This window comes from Procambarus clarkii, chromosome 36 (genome assembly GCF_040958095.1).
Source record: "Procambarus clarkii isolate CNS0578487 chromosome 36, FALCON_Pclarkii_2.0, whole genome shotgun sequence".
Classification (NCBI taxonomy): Eukaryota; Metazoa; Arthropoda; class Malacostraca; order Decapoda; family Cambaridae; genus Procambarus; species Procambarus clarkii.
In genome coordinates this window covers 17,322,237-17,333,116 of record NC_091185.1, presented here as the reverse complement: position 1 = coordinate 17,333,116, position 10,880 = coordinate 17,322,237, and the positions used below count along the sequence as shown (strand labels likewise).

Sequence of the window (10,880 nt, the reverse complement as noted above, 5' to 3'; positions counted from 1 at the left end):
AGACATTAGGGAGATCATTGATGTATATAAGAAACAGGAGGGTCCTAGGATGCTGCTCTGTGGCACCTTTACGGTAATTAAGTGGTAGAGTGGGAGAGGTTATATCATTGATGGCTTCATATTGGTGTCTGTTACTAAGATAGGATCGGATATAGTTTAGGGCAAGGCCACGGATTCCATAATGGTGGAATTTAAGTAAGAGGTAGTTATGGTTAACAGTATCAAAGGCCTTTCTCAGGCCGATGAAGAGTTCAATTGGAAACTCACTTTTGTCAAGGGCTGAGAAGATTAAGTCAAGCAGACTAACAATAGCATCATTGGTACTCTTTTGGGAGCGGAAGCCAAACTGACAGGGACTTAGTATATTGAATTTTACAAGATTGGAGTAGAGCTGTTTGTAAAAAAAAAAAAATATTTTTGATAATATAGGTAGATTCGATATGGGTCTGTAATTATTTATGTCTGCCGTGTTACCTCCTTTATGAACTGGCGTTACTCTTGCTTTTTTAAGGATATCAGGGAAGGTATGACACTCTAGGGATTTGTTGAACAGCAATGCTATGGATGGTGCAAGGGCATGGGAGGCACGCCTGTGTACCATCGATGGTATTTCACTAATGTTCCCAGCTTTGGTTTTTAGCGAGTGAATGATGGACACAACATCTGTAGGGCTGACCGGAGAGAGGAGAAGAGAGTTTGGATAGCTGCGTGAAAGATATGTGGTAACATATGTCTGAGTCTCTGGGATTTTTCGGGCAAGGTGAGCACCAAACGATGAAAAGAAGCTATTAAATTCAGTTGCTGTTTCAAGATCTGTTGCAGGTGTATAACCATCCTTGGAGATTTTTATCTTATTATGTAAATGTTGTTTAGCTCCTAGGATGGTAGAGATGGCTCTCCATGTGCTTTTTATGTTGCCTTTTGCTTCTTTGAATCTATTCTCGTAATAGGAACGCTTTGCTCTTATTATACTGGTAAGCACTGACTACTTCTTTTCCAACTAGGCCAATCCTAAGTTTTTTTTCATATTCATGTTTCTTGTCGATTGCTTTAAGTATGCCATTAGTGAGCCAGGGATTATTTAACCTTTTTGCCAGTTACTTGCTTGGTGAGGAGAGGACAATAAGTATTGTAAAGGCTTTAAATTTTGGAAAGAGGCTAGTTAACGAATTATTATCCTGTGTATTGATAAATTTAGATTCCCAGTTTACATTGTGGAGGGCATTTGTGAGATTGCCTATTGCCGCTCCACTGTGTAACCTAAAGGTAATTTTCTTGTTACCTGGTGGTGTTATGGCCATGTTCGCTACAAGGAAGGTAGGATAGTGGTCAGTTGTTCTGTCAGTGATTATACTTGATGTAAGAGGAGCTGTTATGTTGGTCCATCAGTGATCCAGGGTAGTCGCAGATGTTTGAGTGACTCGGGTGGGCCTGGTGATTGCGGGGATGAGCATACAGGAATTCATGCTGTTGAGGAAATAGTCTACTTGAGGGTTATTTTGTAGCCCTAGGTCAATATTGAAATCACCTCTGAGAACTATGTGATTTTTGTTGAGATTATTGTTTATGATAAGGTTCCTCAAGTTGTTATTGTATTTGTGTCTAGCTTCAGACACAAGCATGTTACAGTTATGTCTTAAAGAGTTGAGAGCAATTAAGGATGATAAAGAGTCACTTACAATTAATGTATCAAGTTTGGATACTTGTACACATTTCAGTGCAAGGAGCAAGGCAAATAGTTCGGTCTGAAGGGTAGAGGCCCAGTTGTTTATACGGACTCCCCACTCAAAATATAAGTCATATCCTATTGCCAGGACAACTGCACTTCCAGCTGCACCCGTTGGGCGCTGTAGGAAACCTTCAGTGTATATGATTTGAGAGAGAGAATGCTCTGTGGACAGAGCATCAATATGGCTTAAGACGTTGAGCTTTGCCTCAAAACAAAGCTGGGACTGATCTCTAATTTGCTCCTTTGATGGAAAGGGAGGGATTAAAATTGAAAAGGGTGTAATTTCCTACAGTGCAGGAAAGGGATATTGTTGTCTCTCTTGGTACAAATTATAAATCTGATACTTTCTGAGTTCAGTTCCAATTTTATTTATCTATTTGAAACAATGTTTACATTCAATAAAGAAATTCTGGAGGGCTTTTGTGCAACGGTTAGGATGAGCTAGCCTAAGCATTTTTAACCAATTTGACAGTTATTTTCAGTAACACGATAAACAACGCTCGGAATATTAAGTTCCTTTCTCATATTAAGTATCTTTGTGGTACGAAGGCACCCAAGGATTATCCTCAAGGCTTCGTTCTGCAATTTTTCAAGCCCTCCAAGCTTTCTTTCAGGATGCCTTAAAGTTAGTTTAGTTCATTTATTATGCACCCCATACCCATCTTGTGGGCGGTAGTGGAAACGGTTGCAGAGGCACATAATGGGCTCAGGGACTGAACCCCACAATTCATTTAGCTAAGCAAGTTACAATCTTCATGAGCTAGTTACAAAATTCAGTATAAGTCGTCACATCAACAATGGGTTCGAGATCGATCACAAGTACAGTTTCTAAATTAAGCAACTGACATATGTGGAGAGCTAGTGTCACAATTGATATGTTTGTCCTGCACACCGCTCCCCATCCAGTGGGCAGCGGTGGATAGGTTACAATCACTTAGTTACTACTTACAGTTAGCAAACTGGGGATATTTGGCTAAAATTTCTGGTACCAGATCATTTTGAATGAAATATTGACACATCGTTGGTACATTGGTTATAGAATTGTCTCTGAATTCACTATCACATAGTGACGAAGGGGTGTGCAAATAATTTTGTTGACAGTTAACATTTGGTCAGGTCTACATCGGCAGATAATGAGAATTCCCAGAAATACTTGTAACCGAGTCTAAGCCGAGCAGTAGTAACATCTAGAAGTCTGCTGATTTTATTGGATGAACCATAGATGTGTGGCTCCTTTTGCATAATAGTATTGAACGAAAGTTAATCTCCCCAAACACTTTCGCGTTTTGGGCAAGTTACCCCTCCACTCTCTCCATTTTTTTTTTGGACATTCCCTGGTAGTGTGCGGAAATACTGAAAAGTGTATACTCTTTTCAACTTTGTCACCTTAATTCTCATCCTATGTCTTTCATTTTGGTATCAATGCGTTCGCAATAGAATTCCCAACAGAACTATGTGCATATAATGTCAAAGACAGCAGCGCGCTCCACCCGCCGACAAGATGAATGTAGGCCAAGGGTACCAGAAAAAGAAAGCTGAGCCACCCTCAGGCAACTCTCATTACATTAGAGAGCGTGATAATACTGAAAAGTGTATACCCTTTTCAACTTTGTTACCTCAATTCTCATCCTAGTTTTTTCAATTTGGCATCAATGTGTTCGCAATAGAATTCTTATTGTCCTGTTCGCAACAGGACAATATGCAACTGAAAACTCACACCCCAGAAGTGACTCGAACCCATACTCCCAGAAGCAACGCAACTGGTATGTACAAGACGCCTTAATCCACTTGACCATCACGACCGGACATAATGAGGTGATAGCCTAAGCTATTTGAACCACCCCACCGCCGGCACTCGGATAGTAATCTTGGGCATAGCATTTTACCAAATCACCTCATTCTTTGAGGTTATATATATATATATATGTCGTACCTAGTAGCCAGAACGCACTTCTCAGCCTACTATGCAAGGCCCGATTTGCCTAATAAGCCAAGTTTTCCTGAATTAATATATTTTCTCAATTTTTTTTTCTCATGAAATGATAAAGCTACCCATTTCATTATGTATGACGTCAATTTTTTTTTATTGGAGTTAAAATTAACGTAGATATATGACCGATCCTAACCAACCCTACCTAACCTAACCTAACCTATCTTTATAGGTTAGGTTAGGTTAGGTAGCCGAAGAAGTTAGGTTAGGTTAGGTAGGTTAGGTAGTCGAAAAAACAATTAATTCATGAAAACTTGGCTTATTAGGCAAATCGGGCCTTGCATAGTAGGCTGAGAAGTGCGTTCTGGCTACTAGGTACGACATATATATATATATATATATATATATATATATATATATATATATATATATATATATATATATATATATATATAAAATTTCACATATCACACTAGTTGATATTTTTTAACACCTATAATTTATTCTTACGTCAGGTGGAAATTGTGCAGAACAACGGACTGGGGGCGGCTGGTGGTTCACTTCCTGCAGCGACTGTACGCCAACCGCTGTGATGGCTAATACTAATCACTATCTGAACTCCTCAATCTGGTCATACTGGCAAAAAGATGTCTCTGGGTTCACCAGCCTCCGCTGGCTACAACTAAAAATTCGACCAGAGGACTCCCAAGGCCCTGTAAGAAAGTGTAGTGTAGAGTGACCACTAGGATCCTCGTTTGTGTGGGAGTGACGCACGCTAGTTAATCCCCTTCAATTATGCTGAGACTTATCTAGGTTAATTATTGTTCAGAATTCTTGGTTAACACATTTTTAATAATAGACAGGAAGCTGTTGCTTGTAATATTTAATTCACTATGATAGAGATGGTCATAACAAATGAACTGTATTCCAGTCTGTGATGAGTGTGTTAGTGTGTGTGTACTCACCAAGATTTACCTCTAGTGCAGTATTTCGGTGCAACGACTTTCAACCTGTCAGTTGGCAAATGGAATGACTTCATTTACGGGAGTAACTTAACACATTTTCGATGAGAACGTGTTTAGCTTGTTTTCATAAAGTTGTCTAAGAAGGTAAGCCAGTTTATAACTATTATGCTTAATAAAGCTTTTATTGGTGTCTCTGCGACTCCTTTGTGTCAGCAGCTGCCGATCTTGCCACCTCTGGCTCCTTTCTCTCCACAACTACCATTCTTGTCACCTCTGGCTCCTTTCTCTCCACAACTACCATTCTTGTCACCTCTGGCTCCTTTCTCTCCACAACTACCATTCTTGTCACCTCTGGCTCCTTTCTCTCCACAACTACCATTCTTGTCACCTCTGGCTCCTTTCTCTCTACAACTACCATTCTTGCCACCTCTGGCTCCTTTCTCTCCACAACTACCATTCTTGCCACCTCTGGCTCCTTTCTCTCCACAATTACCATTCTTGCCACCTCTGGCTCCTTTCTCTCTACAACTGCTAATCTTGGCACCTTTGGCTCCTCTCTCTCGACAACTGCTACTCTTGCCACCTGTGGCTCCTTTCTCTCAATAACTGATAATCTTGGCACCTTTGGCTCCTCTCGCTCAACAACTGCTAATCTTGCCACCTCTGGCTCCTTTCTCTCAACAACTGCCATTCTAGTCTGCTCATAAATTTACTACTCATTTTGACCATCGTATCAGTACTCACCTAAATTTAAATACAAATCTTTATGAGAATAGTCTTATGTATATTAAAGTCTACTCATATCAGTACTCATTTGTGTGTCGATAAACACGAAGATGAGATTAGACTAAACAATTGTTAAAGTCAGCTCTCAATAATGCTCCCATAAATTTAGAGAAATACTGAAAAGAGCATAGATTCATCTACTGTTAAATACTATAAAGTCTACTCAAAACTTGGAGTTTCCCTATATCCTTGTGAACACATTTTGTACATCACAGTTACGTTCATGATCTCACCTACTTGTTCTTAGAGGGTCAGGCGCCATTCCATAAGTCCCCCATCTGAGTTTTTTGTCGACTCTTCTTTTGAAACTGTTAATGGAACCTGCCACTGTAATCCCGTCTTCTGACTTAATTTGGTTACTATTCTAGAGAGAAATATTTCTTCCTGAATTCACTTCAGTTTAGTTGTGCCTTCGACTCATATTACCAGCAGTTTCAGATTGCTACAGCGACCGGCTTTATTAACTTAATTTATGTATATGTAAGGCGTGATCAAATGGTGGAAGCTTCTCTTCCAAAAATCACCAGCAGCTCTCAGTCCATTGTCATGGGTGATTTTAATGCTAGACACACTAGCCTAGGTGACACCAAAACAAATAGATATGGCAAGGTTTTTCTTAAATATCTAAGAGACAATAACTTGTCCGTATTCAACTTTGACTCCTCTAACGTCACACACCTCATGGGTGGCAGGCTTGATTATGTCATTGGTCTCGGTCTAATCGATAATGCTGTCGGAGGATCAATTGTTCACGAATTAGTTAGTGATCACTTTGCCATATTCAGTTCATACACTATCAATAATGTCAAATCCCTATGCTTTGAAAAAAAATTAATTAATATCCCTGAAAATTTACACATGCACTTTAAATTCCACATTTCCGAATGGTATAACACTTACTGTTTTACTACTGCCATTGCATTATATGAGGACCTGGTCACTGAAGTAACCGCTTTTTATGACAATATTGTAAAATCCACAAGACCCCAAAGCAATGAGGAAGTGACAGAGGTTGTTCACTGACTCGCGCCTTAAGCCCCTGCATGACTGAGTTCTCGTCCTAGCTGAGCAGTATAAAACACATAAAACAACTGACACCCTCAACATATTTCTTAAGGCCAGCCGAGAGTTTAGAGAGCTAAAGGAACAGGTGTATAACCAGCACTGGGAACAGTTTTTGCAAGGCATCAATCATGAAACACCTTCCTCCCAAAGGTGGAATAAAATTAAAAAGATTTCTCATCCTAGCAGTCGTTAACTTGATCACCATTAACCTGTAGACTATGCCGACATGTTGCTTCAACAATATGCAAGTACTGCCAGTATAGACAGCCTGCCCCCTAGATGTACAACACCATTTGGCTAGTACCAAAATAAATCGTAACTTCAATATTGAAATTGCCTATAGTAGAATAGGACCTGATGATAACTATGGCATAACCCCCTTTTGAAATTAAAAATGCACTCAAGAAAGGTAAGACTACCTCTCCTGGAGAGGATGGCATCACATACAATAGCATGAGAGTACTTGCTGAGCTGTCAAATAGCCCTTTGCTAAAATTGTTTCATCAATGTCCAAGGCAGTGTGTCTTACCTGACCGCTGAACACTGGGACTCATAGTACCCATACCCAAGCCTAATTCACAAAAATTCAGACCTATTTCTTTGACGTACATGTGTAAAGTTCTTGAGAGGATTATACTGGACAGACTAATGTTTCAAATTAAGCCCCACCTTGCTCCTATCCTGTATGGTTTTTTCCTGGAAGAAGCACACAAACGTGCTTTGCTGAATATTTTATCAGAGAGGGAGCAAGATCTCAGGCGGTATTTATTGATCTCCAAACTGCTTTTGATACAGCAAACAGATAAATAATCTTAGGACACCTAGCTATCTTTTGGAGTTAAAGGAAGACTGTTGGCATGGCTCAGAGGTTGCCTGAGTAACAGAACCGCCTCAGGTCCTTTTCAAGGGGGTCAAAAGTAAACTTTGGGCACCTTTTGAGTTGGATACACCCCAGGGTGGAGTGCTAAATCCTACACTATTCAATGTTCTGATGCACAAATTAACAATTGATATTCCCACACTACCTGACGAAGCCGTCATCTGTTATGCCGATGACATATACATTGTTGCAAATACCCAATCTAGACTGCAAGCTCTACTTGATTCACTCGCTGCTAAAAGAATTGAATGTGGTCTTGTTATCTCTATAACTAAATCCAGAGTGCTCCATTCCCAAGAGAAAAACTCATGTGTCATTAACTTTCAAGGTCAACAACCAGAACATTGAAACGTGTAGGCAGCACAAATACCTTGGAGTTGGTATCAACAGTGACATTGTAAACGATCTACACCGTAGATTAAAAGAAAGACGAAAACCACTGAAAACACTTACTGGTAAAAATGTTGGTATCAATATTAAAAATGCAAGATTATTCTATATGATGTTTGTTTGATCTCTCGTTGATTATAATGCTTTGCACTTAATTAACTTCCCCGTCTCTGTGTTGGATAAACTTGAAGTAGTACAGAATGAAGCCATGAGGATAATTCTTGGTGCTCCGAGATGCCCATGAATCATCAACATGAGGGAAGTACTGAAGCTTCCAACCATACTAGAGAGAATCGTGCCAGTCAATACGACTTTTTGCCTTAAAGTCACGAAAGACCCTACATCTCCTGCATTGCTCACAGACAAATTATTTAATGCTATTAACTGGTGTCGACATACCAACTCACTCTATAGTAAATCACTTCTTTTCTTCACCTTAAAAGTACGAAAATGAGTTTTGGAGAACTCGACATACCAACTCACTCCTTTTATGATAAATGGCTGAGCAAAAATGCCTACAATCTCATTAAACTCAACATTCCTTTTAAGTGCAATCTTCCTGCCTCTGATACTCCTCTTTATCTGTACCCCACCATTCAAGTATCATAAACACCTGTCATCAAGAAAGGTAATGAGAATCGAGAATCTTGTTCTTCTCAAAGCTGTCACCCTCGAAACAATTGCCTCCTCCATCGAGAATTTACGATCTCACGAGCACTGTGTCTTCACCGACGGCTCAGTTCAATTTTCTACTGGATGGACTGCAGCAGCATGTAGGTTTTATAGATATAATATTTGCACAAAGATTCAGTGTTAGGTTAAACAACTGGCTGACCTCCACACAAGCAGAACTAGCGGCAATACAACTAGCTTTAGCTACGAGTACATTAAAAAACATTGGAGGAGGAATAATATTTTATGATTCAAAGTTTGCTTTTCAAGCAATCGAAAACGTCTCCTGTAAGATCTACAGCAAGAACCTCATACTACCAATTATAAATGACCTAATCGCTCCACAGAGTAAATGGTCTCGAATCTCCTTTGTATGGATACCATCACACATAAATATAACCCATCATAATGAGACAGACGTTGCAGCCAAATTAACATGTAACAAAGATGAAGTTGAATTAGATCTAGGTATCCCCATCTCTACTGTCAAAACTATATTGTTCCAAACACTCAGGTATGAGAGGAAAGAAATTACTGACTCCCAACGACCTAAAAGCACCAGTATAAAAGTTATGATTTGTTCAGATCTGAAACCTATATCAATGGGCAGCATAAAACGTCCACCAGACTGTGCGACACAGTGGTTGCCAGGATCAGGTTGAGTTACCGTTACCTGTGACAGGTGGCTACAGGCGACGGATCTGCCAACCCTGAGCACTCTAGGTGCAAACTCTGTGAGCAGGAACAGCGGCATGATCTCCCACACTACATCACCGAATGCCCAGTTAGTAGACCTTACAGACCCGTTGGCATGAGGTACCTACTGCTTTGCAATTACTTTATTCACTCTCGTGTTCTTGAAGATATCCCCATATTGCATCCGAAATTTGCCAGTGCAGGCTACTAAACATATGGCTCTGAATGACTAACCATACTGCGAGATGGGGACTTTTAGTATCACTGCTACCTTATTCACTCGTGTGTTGATGATATCCTCATAATGCACCCAGAGTCTGCCAGTGCAGACTACTTATCATATGCCTCTGTGTGACTAACCATCCTGAGTGATGGGGATTTTTTAGCATCACGTAGCTAGCTTTTTGACTCACTGTACTCCCCTTCATATAGTCTAGGGTAGCTGCACCTAATATATTAATAAAAATATAGAGAAACACTGAAATGAATTTAGATTCATCTACTATTAAATAATATAAAGTCTACTCTCAGTTTGGCGTTTCCCTATATCTTTGTGAAATTGTGTACATCACAGTTACCTTGATGGTCTCACCTACTTGTTCTTGGAAGGTCAGGCGCCATTCCATAAGTTCCCCATCTGAGTTTTTTGTCAACTTTTCTTTTGAAACTGATAATGGAGCTTGCCACTGTAATCCCGTCGTCTGACTTAATTTGGGTACTACTCTAGAGTGAAATACTTCTTCCTGAATTCTCTTTAGTTTAGTTGTGCCTTCAATTTTAATCCTCGGCTTCTTGTACTTTTTGAACTTATCATTAGGTCTGTTACTTTTTCATGTCAGTATTCCATGTCTGACATGCTATTGTAGGATCTAACTAAGTTGTATAGTTAGTATACTAATGTAATAATTTACAAAAAAAAAAACAAAAAAAATGACCAACCTACTCATGAAATACTCCCCAGACACCAAACAGAATGCCTTGAAGGAAACCAACGTCGTCTATGCCTTCACATGCCCACTTAGGGACTATAAGCCCCAAAGATCTTCGTATATAGGCAAGACGACAACGTTTCTTTCTAGGCGATTAACAATGCACAAACAACAGGGCTCCATCAAGGAACATATAATATCTTTTCACAACCAGACCATCACCAGAGAAATCTTAACAAGCAACACAGAAATCATCGTTAGATACAGTGATAGCAGGAGACTCGACATCAGTGAGGCCCTACACATCAAAAAGTCAACACCAGCAATCAACAGCCAATTAACGCATAACTATATTTTACCCACTTCAAGACCCCCGAACCAACATAGAAGCAGCAAAGAGAAAATATGGGCCAATAGGCGTTCTGTAGTTACTTTCATTCGTATGTTTTCATATCCAATTTATTCCCATTGATTCGTGTTTTGTTACCTCACCCAAAACATTTGCATCAAATCAACTCACCAAAAACGAATATAAGCATGATATTTGATATGTGTAAACCAGTCTTTGAACATATAAGCAGACTTTGCGAAATGCTTTAAGGCGTCAGACAAAAAATATGTAAAAAATAAATTTGGAGAGTTAATTTTTCAATTACTCTCGACAGTGAAGAAAAACTTAAGAAATATTAAGAAGATTCGTGTTAGAATTATTAATCTTACCCTTTCGGACATATTCAACAACATATGTTTACAAGGAAGATTGCTACCAAAATATACTAATATTAGTATACTAAGTAAAGTAAGTATAAGATTTGTACTTAGTATGGAAGTCGTTTTG

General features: G+C 39.4%; 1 protein-coding gene across 1 annotated transcript in view; it reads left to right on the top strand.

Moving 5' to 3' along the window:
- The window catches only part of LOC123756153 (techylectin-5B), a 106,332-nt gene extending 100,753 nt beyond the window's left edge, over nucleotides 1-5,579 (top strand). Inside the window, exon 6 of the mRNA XM_069336567.1 lies at nucleotides 4,175-5,579. Coding sequence (XP_069192668.1) covers nucleotides 4,175-4,398 — 224 coding nt within the window. The 3' untranslated portion in view covers nucleotides 4,399-5,579. The remainder of the gene's footprint in view (nucleotides 1-4,174) is intronic.
- The last annotated feature ends 5,301 nt before the right edge of the window (nucleotides 5,580-10,880 follow it).